The following is a 22,195-nucleotide window of genomic DNA, read 5'->3' on the forward strand; positions in this document are numbered from 1 at the left end:
GCCTTTCCAGTTGGACATTCGACATCTCAAAGGTTCCCAACATGTGATGGCTGATGCTTTGTCGAGAGCAGTACCTTAAGGGTGTTTTGTTCCTGGTTTCACTTCTTTTTTCCAGTGTATTCCTGCTCTTGTTGCTTCCAGGGTGCCAGGGTTGCTGAGTTGGTGAATGTGGAATGTAGGCAGTGGTAAAATAGGGTATCATCTATGTTTCATGTATAAGCTCTGTTATTGGGTTGGATGTTTCAGTGTCTTGGGGACACTTCTTTTATGGGGGGGTGTGACCTGTGACCTGTAACCTGTGTGTTTCTTGTAATCAGCAGTGATGGGACTCACCTGTGGCCCTTGATTCCAGGATATAAGAGGGCTGCAGAACAGGCTCTCGCTCTCTCTCAGCTGCCCTGCTCGTTGCAGCAGGACACCACTCTTCTGTTTGTTTTTGTTGTTGGTTGTAGACACTGTTAGTTAAAAATAAATGATTGTTTTGGGCAACTCCTGTGTGGAACTGTTGTCCTTATGTTACAAGCAGAGCCAGCTTGATGATTATTAGCAGAGCGGAAACAGCTGTAAAGAATATACTTTAATGTCCACAGACTAAGATGTGCTCAGGTCCAAAAGGTGGCAATGATGGCAAACAATGCCTCCCTATTGCAAGGGATCTGACTCTTGGTAAAAGGCCTCTGTCTCTGGTCTAAAGCCACATTTGGGCCTAATACCTTAAAAGCATGTCTGACATTCACCTGGGTGTTTGAGGATTTTAAAAACAGTGTATGGACCTCAGAGTTGATCTTAGGTCTTTGTGAGCAGAATTGCCCTTTCTACCAGTGGAGAAAAATGAGAGAAATACAGATGCCTCGTATGTATTTTGCAAAAACTAAAATACTGGACGTGTGACATGGTTAACATGGACGCGTGCTTGTGGTGTTGAACATCACCAATCCAAGTAGTGATAATATATTGATGATGCTTAGATCAGTGAGTGGCACTTAAACATACAGTAGCTCTGTTATGACTGAAAGTACACACAGTTGTCTCCTATTCTCGGTAGGCTACATGTAGTATAATATATTGTCCTTTTGTTGATTAAAACTTGTACCACATTGTTACTCGAGTCTAGTGGTTAATGTAAAATAAAAAACGTTTTGAAATATACTAGGTGATCTGATACATAGTAGTATACCTTTTTATAAGAGTACATTTTTCGTTATCTAAATGTTGTTCATGTCAACGATTTTTAAGTTGTTTTTGTTTTAAATTTTCAACCGCCATATGTGCTATGGGAAATTTGTAGGAAAATGATACTATGTCATTGTCCATACATTTTAGATAGATGATTGGATCATCTCAAATCAATTTTATGGTAATCTTACTATCATGCTTTTTTTTTTTTGTCTGAGGGCAATTTATTTTTCTCCCTTTTCCTTGCAAGTCTTCCAGGTAAACCCTGAATAGCTTGGGGCTAGAATATAACTTGTCCATACAGTATGTGATAGCCTGTGCCAAGGTAACGTGGTTGCAAAAGGGACATCACAACATCAGGCCATGCTGAGAGGGGATGTTGCATTTGCTTGTGTAAACTGAAAAGTCCACTGTGTATATTAATTCTTTAAACCATCCATGGCAAACAGCTTGATTCCTCAGCTGTAATATACTGGGTCGCCCCAGTTTTAGCCTTGGAGGCGACCAGTATTTCATCTACAGCCAGGTTTCTGTGAGAGGATGATAAAACAACTTGCATGCCTTTATTGATGGTGTCGATTATGGCTTTCAGTCAGATGGTTTGTCATGGTGGGCTGCGCCATTTTTTTGAGTGCGACCAGCAGCTCTATTGGTTGCGCTGTTGGTCTTTCAATGGATTAGGGCTAGGAGGTATGAAGTATTGAGGTCAATAGTTACCCTACGCTCAAGTCAGCCGTTTGGACTTCCTTCCATGTGATATCTGCTTAGCTGCCTGCAGGGGCAGATGGTAATGGAAGCAAGGGAGGACTAAGCTTTCACTAAGTTATTGGGCCTTATATTAAAGGGTTGCTATGTGATTATTCACACTCAGATGCAAATTGACCCGTCACACGTTTAAATTGTTTTAAAAATGTTAATCAAACATATGAGGTCCACTTTGTACACCAGTTCCAGGTCAGTCACATTGGGCCATATCTGGGCAGGATATGTCTTTCAACAAATTGTTTTTATAACGCAGTGTTCTTGGACAATAGACTGCGTGAGAAAAAGGGGCCCAGGTCTTTGAAAGATTCAGCAGACTCATAACATTTAGGGGAGAACATTATACTGTTGTTGTGGCCATTGGGGATTGGTTTAAAGAGACTGTCAGGAGTTTCAAAAGCACTTTGGGGATTTGCTGCATTTTGCGCCCAGCTTCAAAGTCTTGATGTGGCATTCCTTTCCAAAGCATTTCATTTTCTTTCACACATGAACAGAAGGCGACTCACACTACAAATCCAAGTCTACATTTTAATTTCTAATATAATTATTTAAGGAGGAGAGAATACTTTGTAGCCAAGCAGCACATATTTAATTTTCACTGACTGAAAATATCTATGATAATCATCTTGAAACAAATCCTTACTTTTCTTCTTCTAATTTTATTTGTAATCAGTTCCATTTCAATCACTCTTTAACTTATTTTCTTCAGTCTTTTCTCATGGCATTTAAAATGAACATGTGTTTCATCCAGACAATCATAGTCTTATTGAGCCTACCAGATAGAATCACAGCTTTCTGTGTTTATTTGTTGTCATCCTATGTCTTGTCTGAATAGGTAAGTGTGCAATATATCTGCAGTAAACATGCATTTCATCAGTCCATCAACAAAAGCAAGGACAAGACATGGGGAATAGCTGCTTGTGTGTGCTGATGGAATTCAATTTTCTATCCAATCATGAGACACCTCAAATAGAAAGTCAGAGCAGTGGAGCTGGTCATGATGGGAGAGAGCCATGGATGGGAAATGAGGGTTTCAGATGGATTCCACCCGAGAGAGGGATGCAACAAAATGGAATAATTAAGTATGACAGGGGGGTGGGGGATAAGGAGAATAGGAGTAGAGTGAAAACAGGAGAGATGAGCAGGAGCTGAACAGGATGAGGGATAATGCAGAACTGAGAGAGGGGAAAGACTGCGACTGAGAAGCTGAGATGAAATGAGCCAATCAAAATGAAAAAGGTGAAAAGCTACTGTCGCTCGACAGTGACAATAAAGGGGCATTGATTGAAGGTGTGCATGTGCATTTGCACGTGAAGGTGCAAGGTTAAAAGGGTCGTGGAACCACTTCAAAATGGTTATTTTGCTTCATATTGGGGTAAATGGGAAATACTTGTCAGTAATAACCCAGTGTGTGTGTGTGTGTAATAATGGGAAATGCCTGTCAGCGATGGCTCTGCATTAGGAGTGTAAGGTCCCCATGGATTGAAAGAAAATGGAGCCTCAATGACAACATTGCAGTATGGAATTTAACCCCATAACATCTGGTCTAAATCATCCCAAACTGCGCCATGTGAGGCTTCACATACCCAACAGAAACACATACAAACTCTGGTTATTATTAAAGTTCCAGCTGTTCTTTAAACATTTAAAGCCACTGACTAATTGAGTTCTAGCTATTATTTGAAGGTTACATCGTCCACTAGGGCTTCGTTTGATTAAGACCATGATTGGCACATATTCATAAAAACTTTTTTAAGTGTACCACTTTAGTCCAGGTGGAAATAATTCAAATGCTATTAAATGGATTGGCACAACATTTATCCCCAGATCCAAAATACTGACACTGACTTGGTGATCCCCTGACATTTTATGGTTTTACTTTTATGATTTTTAATGAAATGTCTCAACAACAATTGGATGGATTACAATGAAATGTGGTACACACATGAATATCTGTACATCTCTTTTGGTGGACCTCGTAGCTTTGTCAAGCATTTCAACACTTAAAAAAAAAGGTAAAACAAATACTCGACCAAACAAATCATGTTTTTGTTCACATTTGACTATTATTGATTAATCTTGATATCTGCTAATCCTGTTTTAGTGCCAGTTATGAGTTCAATGTCTAATTTTAGTATGTTGAATACAATCACTTCTACAGTATGATTTGGGTGTAAAACAAGGCCCACAGGCCGGTGACGGTATATTGTACAGGGACAGGATCAGTGGATAAATAACCACGCAGAGAAAGCAGGTTTAGCATTGATGTTTTACTAGAAAAGAACCCAAATGGAAGGACAAGAAACAAATGAAGAAAGAAACAGTGTTAAAGCCAGAGTGTGGACAGACTAGCAGTCTGCTTTTGCTGTCGACGCATGAAATCTTATGTGCTGGAGGTGGCAAAGAAATAAACACAACAGTATGTACAGTCTGCTTGGTGCGGTGATAACTCCTTGTTAAATGTCTCTTCACAAATGTATCCTCTGGATAACTATTTCCTTTTTCCTCTCAAGTTTGATTGCTGCAGTGCTGCTGTACTGATCCCCGGGCAGAGTAGAGGTTATTAGAAACTGTCTAACTATCTTTTCTGCCAGAAGCTTGTGGTTTTAAGATAGTATTTTCAACGTTTTATTTTGTGTTTTACATTGGATATAGGATTCATGTCCAGTGTAAGTAAAACAAAACATGTGTGAGTTAAACAAATAAGTGACTTTTTTGTGTAAAATGTTAGAGGTTATGACTTTAGAGGTATACCAGGTTCAACTCAGATTTTCCATGATGTCTCAAGTTCTCTATCCCATTATTTTTGCAGTGTGTCAAAGCAGAAAATAAAGTCATTTTTCATTTCTGAGATGTTCCTTGTAGAGAGAGTTGTGTCACACTGTAGGACAGGAGTGGGAGACCAAAGCAGAAAGAGAGGAAGGGAGAGACTAAACAAGAGGGAGGTATGATTTGAGGGATGGGCGGTAGGGCACAGGATAAATGGGAGAAAAAACCCAAAGAGGTCAAGGGAGAAAAGGAAAAAGCAGCAGGGCAGAAAACACAATTTCATTCCCACATACAGTACTGTTGTATTATGACACTATCTCGCACTTCCACCATACCGAGTAGTAGTAGTAGTAACAAAAAGTAGAACTGCACTGACAATCCTTTAAAAATAATTTATCCTAATTGAGCCTCAGATATTAATTTTTTTTTAAATATTTTCCTCTCACCAAGGCTTGAATTAAGTGGATGTCCCAAAGCAGACTGCCAGTGCCATATGGTATATAGCAGATTTGTTATGTTGATTGATTGCTCTTACCAAGTATGATAGACCAAAACATGTCCCCAGAAATAACAAACCCTGCTCAGCTTGAACTCAATTTCAATCTGAAGCTGAACTCACATTTGGTGAGAAGACAAATAACAAAAAGCACTGAGGCATTATGAAATACAACACAAATGCTACACCCTCCAGAAGTCAGACAGCATTGTTTCCCTACAGTACAGTGATCGCAGTGGCCCATCCTCTCCAGCAACCTGCCTAAATGAGCGTTCTCGTTGTATCGGCTCCAGTGCTGAATACTGGCATCTCCATGCTGTTTCAGGGGCCTTTGCAGCTCGCTATCAGAAGGTTTAGTGATAACAAAACAAACATCGTTAGACAATGAAGAACAGTGATAAACTACTGGTCAAATAGACAGACAGGCAAAAATAAAGGGGTGATCACTCTGAGCTGACCCTGTGTATGGAACAATGTATGTGCGTGCGATTCCATGTGTGTGTCCGTATGAGTGTCAGATGGACATTCAGTGTTGAGCAGGACACACAAAGACTGTGGCATAATAATATTCTCAAGTTATCAAAAAAACAGCCATGTAACAGAATGTATGCCATGGCCTCTGACAATCTGTGATCAATGTTTTCTATAGCTCTCTATAGACGTATAGATATATATTTATTTGTATTATATATATATGTAGATTTATAAAAAAGATTTGATTTTAATTACAAGTATTGGCATTTTCTTTTATATTCATTATTGCAATGAATTGTTATCTAAGATGATTAAAAAAGACAGGTGAGTTCTGTTTTGCTACGCAGTTATTTACAACAGTTTTAAAACGCAAGCTTTCTGATATGGTACCTTTACCCGGCCAGTGGAAAAGACTGAAAATCTCAAATGACAACCTAACTGCCAATTACAGTCATTTACCTTTAGAGACAATTGAAAATGATACCTATACTGTAGGTCAAGTTAAATGAAGTGCCCACATTATAGAATCGTGGTTCTCAACCTTATTATAGCACTTGAAACAAATGGTTTACTACTCTAGCCGTGAGTAGGAAACATGCAAAGAATGATGAACTTTTATTTGCCTTATCCATTGCCTGGATTAATTATTCAAGAAGACATGGAGGCAGAATTGGTTTCCATAATTAAACACAATATTCATTCCCATTTATTCTGTACATTTGTAATAAGGTCCCTGCATTCAGGTTGAGAAGCACTTTGTTAGGTAGCCATTTGAGATCTGCCCATGTGTTTTATTTTTTCTTTCCATCACTGAATATACAGTTTAAACCTCACCTTTTGCCCCTAGGCAAAAAGTAATGGACAATTTGCTATTTAGCAATTCTACTGTCATGACGATGCTATTGATGAAGGACTTCATTAATTACTACTGTTTTTTTTCTTTACAAACCCCTGTGAATAATGTGGTTGAGATTAGCCACATGTGTGTGTTTCGAGGTTACTTCTGTTTTGTATTGGCTGATTATCTCGCTGGTTTTGGGGGCGAGAAACTATTCTATATGCGTAGTAAGAAAGCATTTTCATTCAGTTTGAACAGTCAATGGCAAAGAAGGGGGGTTTGTACAGTCCAAACGTTCAAGCTTACAGTTTTCTGGTCTTCTAAGGGTGATAATACCTGGCACTCTTTGCAGGCAAGTTAAGAGGACGTTGACCATGATGATGATGATGATGAAAACAATGTTTGTAGTCTTAGTAAGGCGTTGTCAAGGTGTGGGGCTCATTGGCCAACACTGTCCAACGAAGAAAGACCAGGAACAGAGTTGTTTGGTAGTCTTTTTTTCTTTTTTTACAGTCAGCTGCGATCACCATATTTGTCTCATCATCATCATGATCAGTTTTGCGGTCAGGTTCGAAGCTCATAGTTCATTTCACAAAAGTCTTCGCTGGCTTTCCTGTCATGTGTCCTCCCAAAAAACAATAGAATGAATGCTGCAGGCAAGTGTGAACGTCATTGTTGTCCTTTGCTTTTTTCTCCGCTGCTCACTCCATAGTTGAATTTCACTTATCTCTTGTAAAATAAGTCAATGGCAGCAGGAAAGTGAGATGATGATGCGCAGTCTGTGATTCTGTTTTCAAGTGTGTATAAATGTGAGCTTTGAGTATCTGTTATTAAATGCATGTATTTGTGTGTGTGTGTGTGTGTGTGTGTGTGTTATGCAGGATATTGGTAAGTGTGTGATTGCATGTGGTTGTGTGTATATCCTTGTCCAAGTCTCTATGTTTGTGTGTCGTTAAGGCACGGCAGGTGTTTTTGGTTTTCAGGGCAGTCCGGAGGAGATCACTGCAAGGCCGGGGTGTCGGAGGGAGGCGTGGCCAGCATGCACAGCTTTGGGGCAGTCTGGCGTCAGGACGCGGCCATTCTCCCCCACACTTCCTGTGATGGACAGACGGGCCTTATTCCGCATAGCTTCAGAAAAAGAAAGCTACATGAAGATAGGTGAAGGAAAGAGAAGAGGTTGGAGATAGCAGAGTAGAGATTTAGTTTGAAAAAAATCACGTCATTAGCACAAAAGACTGCAATTACAAACTTGCGTAAAGACAGATAAATACAGGAACACATGCACACAGAACACTTATTCATGCATGTGCACACACTGAACACACAAGTATGCTAACAGTTAGAAAGGTCTGAGGGTGCAATCACACAGATAGTCAAAACAAGTTTTGACTATATGCATTCCAGTCGCTTTTTGGGTTGAGCCCCAGAAAAAAGAAAGCACATATGTTCAATCTGACTCAATCTGAAGCAAAAAAAGGCCATGTAATGTCTGAAAACTTTCTGAAAATTGTGTTGAGTCAGCTCTCCTTAAAGCCATGGTAGACACTTTTTTTTATCTGGGACCATAGAGAGCCCAGGGAGGTGAGTACTACATGAAATGTATATTGTTTCGGGGTGAACAGTCTCTTTATGCCTTGTGTTATTAAAGACATTTCCCCCAAAACAGCCTGAAAAAGTATTTTCAGATATTTTGCACTACTTTGTTGCACTCTTCAAACTAAAATAATTACTGGGAGAAATGCATGTGACTTCTTGAGTGAATGCACCCCAAACCACACATTCAAATCTCACTAAAACACAGTGCAAGTGCTGTGGTAAATAACTTTCACTTAAGGCAAAATGAAAAGTAAAAGCAGGCAACAATCGACAAACATGTTCACAGTAGACGAGAGGATTTGGGTTGTAGACATCTGCATTTCATAGGTGACCATGCATTTCTTGGTTTCAGTTATCCAAAAAATAAGGGTGAGGATTTGAAAGGATTTGGAAGGTGAGGAATTTGAAAAGATTTGGAAGGTGAGGAATTTGAAAGGATTTGGAAGGTGAGGAATTTGAAAGGATTTGGAAAGTGACAACTTTGGGAAGACAAAAGGGAAACATTGAGGAGTGTCAGATTTATAGAGAGGGATTGAATGATTTTACAGCTCAGAGTAGGGCAACACTTCAAACAGACCGGCAACTCTGTGATGATTCCCATTCATATCTACAACAGCCAAAAAGCTTTTTTTTAATGATTTAAATGGCTTTTGCTTGTGCTTTGATTGGGACACATCTTAAAATGTCTCCTCTTGAAGCGATTTCCATAGAAATCATTGACAAAGTAGAGAGAATGATCTATGTTAGGAAATAAAACATGGTTTTAGTTTAATATCTTTTCATTTTTACAAAGAAGACAATATCTGAGAAAAGACATCTAGATGTAGTATTTTTTATCTAAATGTCTTTTTGCTGTTTGGTAATTCATTGCCAGAAACAGCCAAACGTTTGCCCTCTTTCTCTTTTTATGACTGCTGTCATGCTGATGTACTTCACCTTAATAGAAAAAAGACAAAACATGATACGGACTGCTCGAAAGAAACTTTACAGTCCATTCTCAAAAATGGTTTATCCGTGGTTAACATTAAACTCCATGTAAATATATGGTTTCGGACAGATATTAGCTCATATTTAGAGTCATGTCTTGCTGTCTTTATTTGTGCTTACTCTGTAATTATCAATGACCTTACAATGCCTCTGAATGGTTTGTAGAGCAGGTTTTTTTCACTCTAGTTAAGTGCTCTTTTACACCAATAAACATGTTTGTACAACACCATAACTAGGTAGCCGTTCTATATGAAGTGTTTGCTTCATCAATTATTCCTCTGCGTTAAAACTAAGTAAGTGGGCTGTTTAGAAGTTGTCAGGGGTTGAATAAGTCAGAGTGGCTGTTTGGACCTTCTATAACAGGGCTGCACAACTCCACTTTATGGACGACACTTTGAAGATGCAGTTTATGGAAAGGAAATAGTGCCAGCTCCACTTGAGCTGGGAAAGATCAGTTCAGCTGGGGAAACTGAAGCTATTATGTATGGAGTAAGGTTTTTGCACTTGGGTTTGCCATAATTAATTTAGATTCACATGTATATTTCTAATACTTTCTGCCTAATAAACATTTGAATTAAAACACAGATTAAATGTCAATCTATGAGTGCATATGAGGTAATCAAAACAAATCCACTCCTAGTATTTTGATTAGCTTCCAGAAGTCAAGATAAGTAGGTTGTACTTTTTCGTAATTTGGGTTTGACTAATAATTAGAAGTATATTAGACAAGATTCTGGGATTTCAAACTCACTAACACAATCATCGCACAATAAAAGTAATAAAAAAACTGCCTGAGTATGAATTTTATCATAATGGATAAGATTAAATCAGTATTTCAGGGGGAATGTTTGAAACGTTGCTTAAGCTGTCACAAATGCTGTCTCATCCTAAATTGGTATAAATTGGTCCAGATTAATTTTTCCCTTGAAAAACAAGTCAATGCACGTAAGCTCATGCCTATATGTTTTTCTGACTCACAGTGGTGCTGCAAGTCTAGTTATAGTAATTATAGTGGACAAACACTATTTTATTATTCCTGGGATATCTATCAGATTATGAACTGAAAAGTTTTATTCAGACCCAAATCTGTGCTAATTGGCGTCCACACTTTAATTTATTAATTTCTAGCCAGAAGCATTTAGAAGATTTTAATGAGGAACACTCAGTAACTTTAGCTCTGAGGGAAGTACCGAGACCAACACTGCAATCTATAAATAGTTTAGCCAAGATGAAATTGAAATATGTGTTTCAGGTCTATTATTAAAACACTAGAAACTTTTATAACGTCACGTTTTTTAATTTATTTTGTCTCAATGTGAGGATTTTCTGCTTTTTCTTTGACTAATGTGATGGTACAATGAGTTGTATTTGGTTTTAACTTTTGTTGAAAAAAACAAGCAAGTAAGTTAGGTATTGCAGCCCTATAGAGTATATAAACATTTATTTACTTCTACACTAGCCCCTGAGAATGGAGTTATGCATCCCTGCTTTTTCAATAATTTGTAAGCTATAAGGTAAAGAAACAATGCAGGTGCCTAGTTAAGTAATGAGCCATGAGCATGACCAGCAATGTCACCATCACCACCATCTTCATCATCATCATATTCATCATCATCATCACATGCAGCCAAAGATGATGGAACCAAATTTGTAGTCACATAAATCAAACCCCAATATACTCAGGGGAGAACTGCTATAGAATGAAGACAATACAAATTTGAACCCGAAAAATATCTAAATATTAGCTAAAATAAGCTTTGGTAAAAACATAAAAAGCTACATTGGTTCCACAATGCTTGACCACATCCTCATCACCACATGAAGAACAACACGGTTGCGTGGGGCTGCTGCGTCAGCCTCTACATCCACAATACAGTAATCTACAGCACCACCACCATGATCAACACCACCATTACCCCACCTATATGGGAGCCTCTAAATCCTACCCCTATATCTTGACCCCCTCGGAGCCGTACACGTTGTACCCCTCCCTATAAGTGGCTAGATTCTGGGTGCTGGGGGAGGGGCTTGGGCAGTGGGGGGGGCTAAGGTCCACCTTCATGCGCTTGGCTTCGGCCCGTGACTTGTAGCAGAACTCGACCAGGGCCACCAGCATGGCCAAGCCCAGGCCGCCCACCAGGATGTAGAAGACCCCCGCCACGTTGGACAGGCTCAGGGCCTGGGACGACTTGTCCTGGAGAGAGCGAGTGTGAGGAAGTTTTGGGTAGAGAGGGGGATGAAGAAATAGGAAGGTTGAGGTAAATGAGGCAAAAGAGAGGTGAAGTTTAGAAGAAGGGGGAAAGAAAAAAGAGAAGGAGGAGACCAGAGCAGGATCATGATAGAGTATGTCGTTTAGGTAGATGCATGAAATAGATGACGTATGATAAAGGAGAGAAAAAATGCAAGGGGGATAAGAGAAGAGAGGGAACATTTGAGAGATAGGAGAATAGGAGAAAGAATGGGAGTGAGAAAGCAGGAGGGAAGTTAAGGAGGTGTTTGGAGTGACAGAAAAGAGGTGGGAAAAAGCAGACAGAGACAAAAAGGTACAGTGGGTTAGACACAAGCTGAAATTATTAGGAGAAAAATCATTTAGTGACAAAATCTGATACAGTTATGTTATACAGTATTAATCTACTATTATACACTACTGACATTACATTTTGTTTTAATGCTTACTGTAACTATGAATGATCATACAATTACATATATTACAACTACAATTAATACTACTATCAACACAACAGATACTACATACTACACATCTTTAACAATCAATACAACTACAGTACATTTTACATTACTACTACTTCAACAGAGTTACATGATATCAAAGCAGCTTGAATCAACAGCTAATATAAATCAAAAAGAGCGGGATTTAATCTGAACGGTGATGACATTTTACTAAAGTTTGAATGGGATTTAAGGGCTCTAATTTCTTGTTTGTTTCTGTATGGGGTATACATTAGCTGTAGCACTTTAATAGAAAATGCTTATTAATAGTAATGCTTTATGTCACAGGTCCATTCTTTTTTCTTTTTTTTAGGAGACCTAATAGAGAAAACTACATTTTATATTTGTTTTTAAAAACAAGGAATATGGAGTAATGCAGTTAATAGTCAACATTGAGTCAGCTGTGTCAAGCCTATGAGCAGCTTTGGAGTTCCAGAAGAAAGGACTGCTCAACTTAAACCTATGCAATTATTAATTCAGTATTCATTTATTATTAAAAAAGTAGTATGTTCTCCATATACTGTATGTTAAATTGAAAGCTTGTTCGTTGAAACAATTCACATGAATGTTCAGCTGGCCGGCTGTTCACTGAAGTCTTTACACATTTATTCAATCGCATTAGCTTAACAATAAGAACGTTCTTCCACAAAAAGGATATTGAAAAAATTGGAACCTGAAACATGAAGCTTTACCATGTTTTCCTCCAACTGATGGAGATAAACAAATAGCCTTGTCCTGATTAAATCTTTAAGAAGTTGTAAAAGCTAAATGAACAGTGGTATTATTTCCCCTCAAAATGCTTGCGTATGAAAATAAAAAGAGTGAAAATTCGCTATCGATCTTCTTCATTTACATTGTATTGTATAAAGCTAACTGTAATAAATATGGGATTGCCACAGATTGCTACATAAATTGAGAATTTTAGTTTATTCCATGCATATTTAGGTAAATGTGTCAGAATCAAAATAGGGAAGGGAACATGTTGTAGGGAATCCCTTAATGGGTAGTTAAGTCTACTATGGAGCATATTCAACATGTGTTTCAGGCTAGCATATTAAAGGTGAGAGTTTCAGGCTAGCGTTCTGAGGGCCGCAGCAGCGTGAGACTGACCTTACTTCCAGAGTCCTTGGGTCCACACTCTCCCTTGTCATACCACCATTTGTTTTTCAGTTTGTCTAAGACGCCTGCTTCGCTCAGTTTCAAAACTGCAAGGTTTACCGGGGTTCTTCGCGTGTAAAAATAACATAAATAACATCATAGGACATGTTATTTTATGTTATTAGAGTATTTCACATTTGCATTGCACAGCTCAGTTACACAGATAAGCACTGTTATTCACATCAAGTGACCTAGCATGGATCCCACTGAGTACATGTGTGTATGCTCGTTGAGGAGGGGCTGGGGGGAGCGAGGAGCTAATGCGAGATACAGACATATGAGTGGGACCAACCTTTGTCACGACAGGTAACACACCCATGCTGCCCCAGCTGATCCTACACTGAGCCAGAGGCAAGTACTGTTAAGCCAGGACTAATGGCGCCAGGCTCGCTCTGTGCTACAACCGGGAGAGAGACAGACCCTTGAATGTGTAGCTGAGGAATCCCTAAACTCTACGGACTTTGAAGGCAAAAGGAAGCTGTCTTGTTACGCGTCTGATCCTTTTTTATAGATAGCAGATAGCATGTTGCTTCCGTAAATACAAATTACTTTGTAGCGCCGATATATTATCCTATATTGTGTTATCCTAATTCTAGTAAGGCCTTGGAATTGTACCTCTTAGGGGATTTTATATATTTCAAACAATACGGGTCTACTTGACTCTAAGTGTTCCACTTTTATAAAAACACTAGATGTAAAATGTTAACAAGAACAATCATTAAATTACAACTCTGCCAAGACGTAACAAGAGGTAACAGCAAATGTTTCAGTACTTTAAAGTTACAAAAGAGTGATATAAATATTTGAATATTTTACACAATAGGGAAAGCTTAAATGAAAAAGACTACATAGAGTTGTTTAAACCTAACAAACGAACAAGAGATGTAGGAAACTTATTTCATACAGTAATTTCATTCTGCTCCTATCAATTATTCAGCGTCCCCTCCGCCTCAAGTCAACTTGAGCCTAAAAGAATCTGAGAGCTACAATTACACTTAGATCTCGTTTTTCCATTAAACGTTTTAGAACCTATTTCATCTGCCATGTACCCGACAACAGACCCTCAGCTGAAGGAGTCATAACGTTCAGTTTGGTGTGTCTCCTTCTCCACACTCTTCTCCCCAGAGCTGCCACTAGGGGGCGAGTATTCCTGCCTTGACAGTAATTGCTCTCTTTATCTTTCCACCTTCACTCTCTGTACTTTCAAAGGACCATTACCAGATCAGTGCCAAACACATTTAGAAAATGGTGATCATGAGGTTTGCTTGATTTATCTTGGCAGGCACTAACCCACAAATGGGACCTATTTCCCTGCATGATATTGAAAATGCAATGTTTTTCCTGCTAATGATTCAACAACAAATTATATTGGTTCACTTTTGGGTTCACCAATTTGTTTCTTTAAAAAATTGAAATATTACTTTTTCTGTGTTTCAGCAAGCTCAAGTGTTGTACCTTTGTCACTGGGTCTGAACTTTTTTTATAAAAAGGCATACACCACTGACAGCAGATGCAACATTGTGGCTGTTTTTTAAGCTGCAGGGTGTCCCAGGAGAATTAGGGTGTCATTTGATGCTCTTTGCTGCTCGACTCCTCGCCAGGGCAGATGCATGCGTTACACTCTTGGGACAGGGGCCGTCGCGGGCTACATAGCCGGTGAGCGGCCCCTGTCCCCCCAGTGGTGGGGTGGTCAGACAGAGAGGGCTAACCTTGGAATCCCCTCCCCCGCTGCCACATTCTCCTTTGTCATACCACCACTTGTTTTTCAATTTGTCCAACAGGCCCTGCTCGTTGAGCTTTAGCACGGCCAGGTTAACCGCGTTTCTTTAAGTAAAAAAGGAGGGGACAGATAAGATTGGTCAGAGCAGAGGATGGAGGGTCAAACAAACAATATGGACGTGTACCACAGCCAGGAGGAAGAAGGGGAGGGAGACAAGGAGGAGAGGGAGCAGAGGGGGGAGAACTCAGAAGGGAGGATGGGACAAAGGTGGGTTATTGGGGAAGAATGCACCCCAGACAACGCTCTCTCTTACTCTTACCCTTTTTTTGGCTACAGTTACTTTCTTAAATGTTTAACAGTTTTAACTCTTTTGCTTTTGTTAAAAATAAGTTGTACGGTATCTTTCCTCTGTTGCTCTCTTGTACTGGGCTGCTGGCTGTACTACACAGGATGCTCTACGCTGAGCGTGAGATTGCTGGTACAAAGTGGTGTTAACCAGATCTTTGCAGCCTGCTGATGGTGCTCTTGTCCCCTCCTGTCCTGATGCTCTCCTGCCTGCCAGTGTGTGTGTGTGTGTGTGTGTGTGTGTGTGTGTGTGTGTGTGTGTGTGTGTGTGTGTGTGTGTGTGTGTGTGTGTGTGTGTGTGTGTGTGTGTGTGTGTGTGTGTGTGTGTGTGTGTGTGTGTGTGTGTGTGCTTGAGTTTCCTACAACACCCCTGAAGGAATTGACCTCTAATCAAAATGCAGGGACACAGGGCTAAACATCATGCGGCATTCATGCTCTGCGTGCACAGGTGTTCAGCCAAGCTCTTGATAACAGGCATTTCGTATAAAGCTCTTAACAATTATACTATATTTAGCTGACACACACAATGACAATGCCCTTTATAAGACCAACAATGCAACAGCATGAGACATAGAGAACCAGCAGTTTTAATTTGCCTAACATTTCCCTATATCCTGCAAATATATCTCGTTTGCTGCTCAATATGTGGCCTGTTCCCTTACTGTGATTTCCGAAGGAGTGTGTACAAAATAGCTGCAGGGGCTTAATGATTTTGTAAATTTGTTTCCTGAATGCCCTTTATTCATTTTGTCCTACGTCTCCTGCTTTGGTACCTTTATGCTTTTTACAGCCACCTGTAAAAGACCTTCCTGTCAGTCTTTTCTACTGCAACCACCGACCGCTGACTATCCTTCTGTTTGTGAGATGCTGTAATCAGCTGGAAAATCTCTTCCAAAAAGGTCACTGCAGTCGCTGCCTGGTTGTTTGTTAGTATGCCCCTCTGTCTGTACACCTGCCTATCTGGAGGTATCTCAACGCAGCATGTTTGGAGACTGCGGGTAACAGATGGCTTTTGACTGGAAGGTTCTCAGTTCAGGACAAATTAGGAAATCAATAGTAATAGTAAGCTAAGTAAAGATTGTCAAGAGATTCAGAGAGAGACAGTGTTATCTGGGGGGATCTTATATACAAGCCATGACTAATCTCATCAACGTAAAAGGTATGGATGAAAACAGTTCAAACATCTTTGCCAGTCATGAAAACAACAGTCAAATACCAATAATTACATCAAAAGCAGCTATACCTTCATACATTTCTAATTATCAGGGTATTCATTATCCTCATCAATTGAAATTAGCGCTGTAATTATAGTACACCGAGAGGAGGGGCAGGCTCACCTGATGTGCACACTTTCCTGCCACATGTGCGCTCCTGGTAGGTCGGGTTTTCCGCTGATTGAGAGAAGCCAGAGACAACCGTGGATAGTCCCAGAAATGTTGTCTGGAGGGGGCTTAAAAAAGGGACCTATCCACCCGCTGTCTGTCACTTTTCCCTCATAAACGGAAAAACCTTTGTTTAAATAACAAGGGATAGACTACAGTGACTGGGGTTTGTGAGACTTGTTTGCACCACACACAGGGGAAAAGTTATAGGACAGGATGTGAGGCTGATGTGCTGTTTTTTTTTGCCTTTCATAAGGCAAATCTGAAATGCTGACGGAGAGAGAAGGAGGGAGAGAAGAGACAGCAAGTGGCCCAGCTTTGCTGAATTTAGTCAATTATTTTACCTCAGCAGGCATTTGTAACATCGTGCTGTCAGAGTCACCTGAAAATGAATTATTTGCATTGACAGAATACCTCAGTGAAACCTACTGGGACTGTTACTGTCGAATCAAGTTAACAGGCCCGATAAACAAATGTCTGCTGAGAGAGAATCACAATAAAAGGACCAACTATTGAACTCAAACTTTCTCATTCATTCCCTCCAGCTTATGCTCTCTTTATTAGGATTTATTTGTGTGCAGTTTTAACAAATTAACTAAGGATTACTCCATGATCAGAGTTTAATTTGGTGTCTTTCCAATTACCATTCATATTTGTTTCATTTAGTTTGTTTAAAATTGGCTGTGGGATCCTGCATTATGTTTAGTTTCTAGTCCCCCCATTGGCCGTGCCCCTCTACTTCCTGTTTCTCACTTTTTGTCTCCTGATGTCTATAAATTCCCCCTCACGGCTCTGGATGTAGCGGCATCAGTCTGAGGTTCTGACCCCCCTCGCGGTCATATTCATTTAATAAACCTTTGCTATAATAATCATAATCATCATTGTCATCATTATCATCATCATCATCTCCATCATCATAACTATCATGACTACCATCTCTGGGGATGAAAGGAACAAAGAGACAGGACAACAGACGGATGGACAAAGTTACCTGTAAGGTGGCCCTGGGGAGAAATAGAGTAGTTAAAAGAGGATAGAAAGAAGGGATGCAAGCAGGAAGGGACAGACAAAGGACAGAGGACACAGAAATGGAGCTAACAGGCCCTAAATTAACAGAGGTGGCAGAAGAAGGTGAAGGAAAAAAAAAACAGACGGACAGATAAACATGTGCAAAGTAGAGGCCAGAATGAGAAAGATAAAGAAATCAAGCAAACCATGATGAAACAAATGATTAGCATATTCAACATTCTCTTCTATATCGCTGCTGCTAGGTGAAAACAGTTGCTTTAACTTGGGATTTTATAAAAGATAAATATATAAATTGTACTGATGCCATATTCTTTAGTAATTTTGATAAGAAATATCCAAATCGCTGGTTAACTCATTTGACATTTTGTGGGTGATTTTCACCTGACAGCAGTGACAGGCAGTACTAGGTGAAGTATAAAAGGCACAGCAGGGTAGGTGGAATATTGCAGCAATAGAACAGTGTCAGATTTGTTACTGTCTTCTATTGTTACACTATTCCACCCACCTTAACTGTGAGCCTTTCGGTGTAGCAATCCCATATCCTTTGGAGTCCAGGTTCCCCCCGACTTTCATGGTGTCACAAGGCTTCCGCTGCTCCGTGTATTCGTTCATTGTTGACTCCAGGAGGAAAGCGTACTTTCCCTTGGACTTGCGGACCCTCGCCACGCCCTCTGCTGTGGTTTTGGCAAAGACTGACGGCTCGGCAGACTTCATAAACGACCACATCTTCTCGTACACGGCTATTTTGGACCTCTAGGGTGGAGGAAGGATAACAAAGGTGTATATTAGGAATTAATTGGCATCGTTTTAATAACATTGCGGTCCAAAACAGATTGTATAACACAGAGGAGAATTTTCCAAAGGGAAGACCATGTAAGTTGGAACACTTACAAATGAACTAATTAGATTAAAAAAAAAAAGTGTCCCCCTTCAATTGTCTGTCTTTTTAGATAAAAAGAATACTGTGGATCGGTAAGGTCTCAAAATCAAAGAACATAGAGTAAGATGTCAGGCTATTTGTGCATTTACACAAAATTAAAGCATGCATTTAAGTGACTCTGTGAAACACAATTAAGGACACTTGAAAGCTGTCTCATTGAAGGTAGAACATTCTATTGTTGGGCTGTGATTTAATCCTGCGAACAAGTATGTGAAAACAGACAGCCCATTCCTCTGGGCCATAGACACCTATTGTTGTATACATAGCTAGTGGAAATACATCAGTAAGCAACACATCCACAGTGGGTGTCATGTTCTTTCATTAACATAAACATCAATTTTGTATTTTGGTGAGTCAATCAAACAAAGTCCAGGAGTGGCAAATACTCGATAGCAAAATGTGTATTAATCCACCACCAGAATTAGTCAAATTGTAATAATGTATTCATTATTAAATACAGTTAGCTAGAAACTACAATGTCAAGTGCTTTAAAACTATTATAAAAATGTAAACTGTTTGAAATAATTTGCGTCTTGAATAGGGATTCATAGGATTGGTAAGGAGATCAACCGACAGGGTAGATACACTCAAAGTACTTGAAACATGCATTTTTGTTTTTTTGATGACGATAAGAACAATACATAACGAGGCAGCCTCATTATTTAGGAATGCGTTGTTATTGTTTACGCATCCATACTCTGTGTCTACTTCTTGGTCTCCATTCACACCTCACTGAAGTGTTATCAGCTCCTCCAACCACAGATTTGATTATTCAAATCAACTTGCCATGCTCACTGAGACAGATAGGACAAATATGAGATGTTAATATGAGAGCTGAGGAGGGGAAAACAATGCTACTCATTATGGTAACACAGTGACACTTAATGCTGTTTATTGATTATCCACAAGTTCTTCTTCTACAATAGACACAATACGGTTCGGATATTGAACTGCAAACTGCACTATTTGTTTTAGAAATGTTAGTGCATTTCATTTTTTTCTCTCTTTTGATGTAGAGCTAACCGCTGACGCTGATTTTCCATCTTAAAGACCTTGAATAAAATTACAATGCTGATGGACTGCTGTGTCTTGCATCTTACATTTTGATCCTCTGGCGCATAATGACATTTATAACTACATTTCAAATGTAACACTACATCTCTCTTGACAAGTCGAACATTTGTCTTACTTAAAATGGGCTTATGACTGGCAGAGTGGCATAATGATCCGGTTGTGGCGTTATGAATGTGGTCACTGGCTCTAACAGAACAGCTATTCCGAGGACATCTGTCTGGTATGAGGCAATAGATTGCATTCTTTTGTGTATATCCCATGCATATGTGTGTGTGTGAAGTTCTTTGCACCAGTCTATGTAAGTATGAATTTATGTGTTGTAATGTGTGTGTGGACTGTGTGTACTCGAGAGTGAAAATAACAAGCAGAGGAGTCAAACTGTCATCCTCCACCAGCGAGCTGCTTCTTTCTCCTCTTTCTCTCCTGGTGATTAAGTGTGATTTTGTTGCTCTGCAAGAGACAAGCCACGGCCTCATACTGAAACCAGCGCCCTGAGGGTGGTGTGTACGTGTGTGTAAGCGTGTTACTAGTGCATGACGGACACCTTTCCTATAATAATGTCACTCTCATCTATGAGGACCAGCCGGCCCGTCTTCTCTCCACCTTGTCTCTTTCCCCATTCTTTATCTTTTCATATATTACTTATAAAAAATAAAAAAAACTCCATGCTGTCCCTTCAGCCCTTCTATCATTCTCATTCAATAAGTGTAAGATATCTGCTCATCTTTCATTTAGTTTGCTATCGGCCGTTGCTTTTGTGCATTGTGTGTATGCATTTGTATCTGCCCGTGTGTGTGTTTGTGTGTCAGAGAGAGTGAGACAGAGAGAGGGAGAGACAGTGATGATGATGACTGTGCACATATAAAGCAGCGCCTGGCCTCGGAGGGATGGATGTGTGACAATGCGGTGTGACTCTTTCCAGATTCTTTAACAATGAGTGAGGTTGAAGGAGGAAATGGATGCTGCAAGTCACCTTCAGGCGTCCACACTATGGAGAACACTATAGTATATTTAACACACACACACAAATCTGTTCTTTGTGAGAATCGCCACACACACACACACACACACACACACACACACACACACACACACACACACACACACACACACACACACACTAATATGCACATTTACACGCTTACATATGTGGCTGGATATGCATACATGGATGCTTACGTACACACAAAAATACACACACACACACACATACACACAGATAATTAATGGTGGTGGCGTATCCCCCTCAGCTGTGGTAGAGTAAATTGCTTTTTCACCCTCCGCAGATTTCAGCCCGCTCGTTATGTTGATGATGCCAGAGCCGCTCACAGAAGCACAAACTGTCTGTTACAACCCCCCCAACCCCAACCCCCCCTCCACATCCCCAAATACACACTCTAGCGCACACATCTTTACAAAGCATAACTGTAAATTGGTATATGCACACACACACACACACACACACACACACACACACACACACACACACACACACACACACACACACACACACACACACACACACACACACACACACACACACACACACACACACACACACACACACACACACACACACACACACACACACACACACACACACACACACACACACACACACACACACACACACACAATGCTTGAGCACACAAACAATTCTGAATATTCCTACAGAGCATGATTATGTGACAGAGCAGATCTGTTTTTGTACATGCGGTGACGCTGGTGTTTTGCGCGTGTCTTCATCAGCACTGTTTGAATGTGTGTGTTTCTATGTTTGAGTGTGTTTACGAGTTCTTTTGTAATTGAAATCCACATGGGTGCAGAGGTCAATGGGTGAAGCCACTACAAGATTCATCTGGGCCGCTTCACTCTACTCAGCTTTAATTTCCTGCTAACTATCTTACAGTTATATCTCCCTAAGGAACACAGCTCTATCCACCTTCACCACTTTTTATTGTTTGCATTATGATTATTATTATTATTGCTTTGTTTTACAGAGTAAGGAAGTGATTCAATGCAGGGGTTGATAGACAAAAAATGCCCCTTTGTATTTGTGTGAATCTTACTTAAAAATGTATGAATTAAAATCCCACGCTGCACCTCCAAAACCTAGTTTTATATAACGCTTGAAAAGTTAAAGCCATGAATTTCAGCTAAGCGTCACTTCCAAAATGTAAGCCTCTCTCAATTCAAGTTCAGGAGAAAGCCATCCATTCAATCTCCTCCTCCCACCTGGACTATTGTAAATTGGTTTACACCGTCATTAGTCACTCGTCCTTGTCCCACCTACACACAGAGCAGATTTCTACTGTTTAGCTTTTGTCAGCTTCAACAAATGAGCGACAGAACCTCTCTCGCCGTTTCTTTCTCTTAGTGACTGCCCTTTCATTTCAGAAGTGCCCTAGAGATTGTTTGGCTTGTTTTTAAAGCTTTTAAAGTTCTACATGATCCAACCTCCTGAACCGCCACTGAACATTTCCCCCTTGTACCCTGTTTACATCCAATTTCTATGCTGTAAAGTGAGCAATATTGCAATAATGGTTGGAGTGGGGGTGATGAATGATGCAAGGCACAGTGGTATGGCATTGTTCCCCTCCGAGGTACACAACGACATGCATCAACACATTTATATAACAGTCATTTACAAATAAATAAAGACCATAAGCAATTTGAAAATTGACATCCACTTCCCTAAAGGCACCCCGTGGAATTTACG

The 22,195-nt window shown here is 39.9% G+C and overlaps 1 protein-coding gene and 1 long non-coding RNA gene across 6 annotated transcripts in view; one reads left to right on the plus strand and one right to left on the minus strand.

Annotated features, from left to right (window-relative positions):
• Positions 1–4,193: 4,193 nt before the first annotated feature.
• gria4a (glutamate receptor, ionotropic, AMPA 4a) overlaps positions 4,194–22,195 on the minus strand; it is a 91,673-nt gene continuing 73,671 nt past the window's right edge. The window contains exons 15-18 of one of the 5 annotated variants that reach the window (XM_079679551.1): positions 17,968–18,215; positions 14,696–14,810; positions 11,155–11,292; positions 4,194–7,659 (exon numbers count right to left, since the gene is read on the minus strand). In XM_079679551.1, the coding sequence (XP_079535677.1) occupies positions 7,495–7,659; positions 11,155–11,292; positions 14,696–14,810; positions 17,968–18,215 (666 nt within the window). In that variant the 3' untranslated portion in view covers positions 4,194–7,494. Of the gene's footprint in view, positions 7,660–11,044; positions 13,054–14,695; positions 14,811–17,967; positions 18,216–22,195 lie in introns of those variants that run through there. The other 4 variants (XM_079679547.1, XM_079679549.1, XM_079679548.1 and 1 more) reach the window with 4 other exon arrangements.
• On the plus strand, positions 7,666–9,101 carry LOC307038224. Its single transcript, XR_013807929.1, has 2 exons — positions 7,666–8,480; positions 8,532–9,101. It is a non-coding gene; the product is annotated as an uncharacterized lncRNA (long non-coding RNA).

The sequence above is a fragment of the Notothenia rossii genome, assembly GCF_949606895.1.
Source record: "Notothenia rossii genome assembly, chromosome: 4".
Taxonomy (NCBI): domain Eukaryota; kingdom Metazoa; phylum Chordata; class Actinopteri; order Perciformes; family Nototheniidae; genus Notothenia; species Notothenia rossii.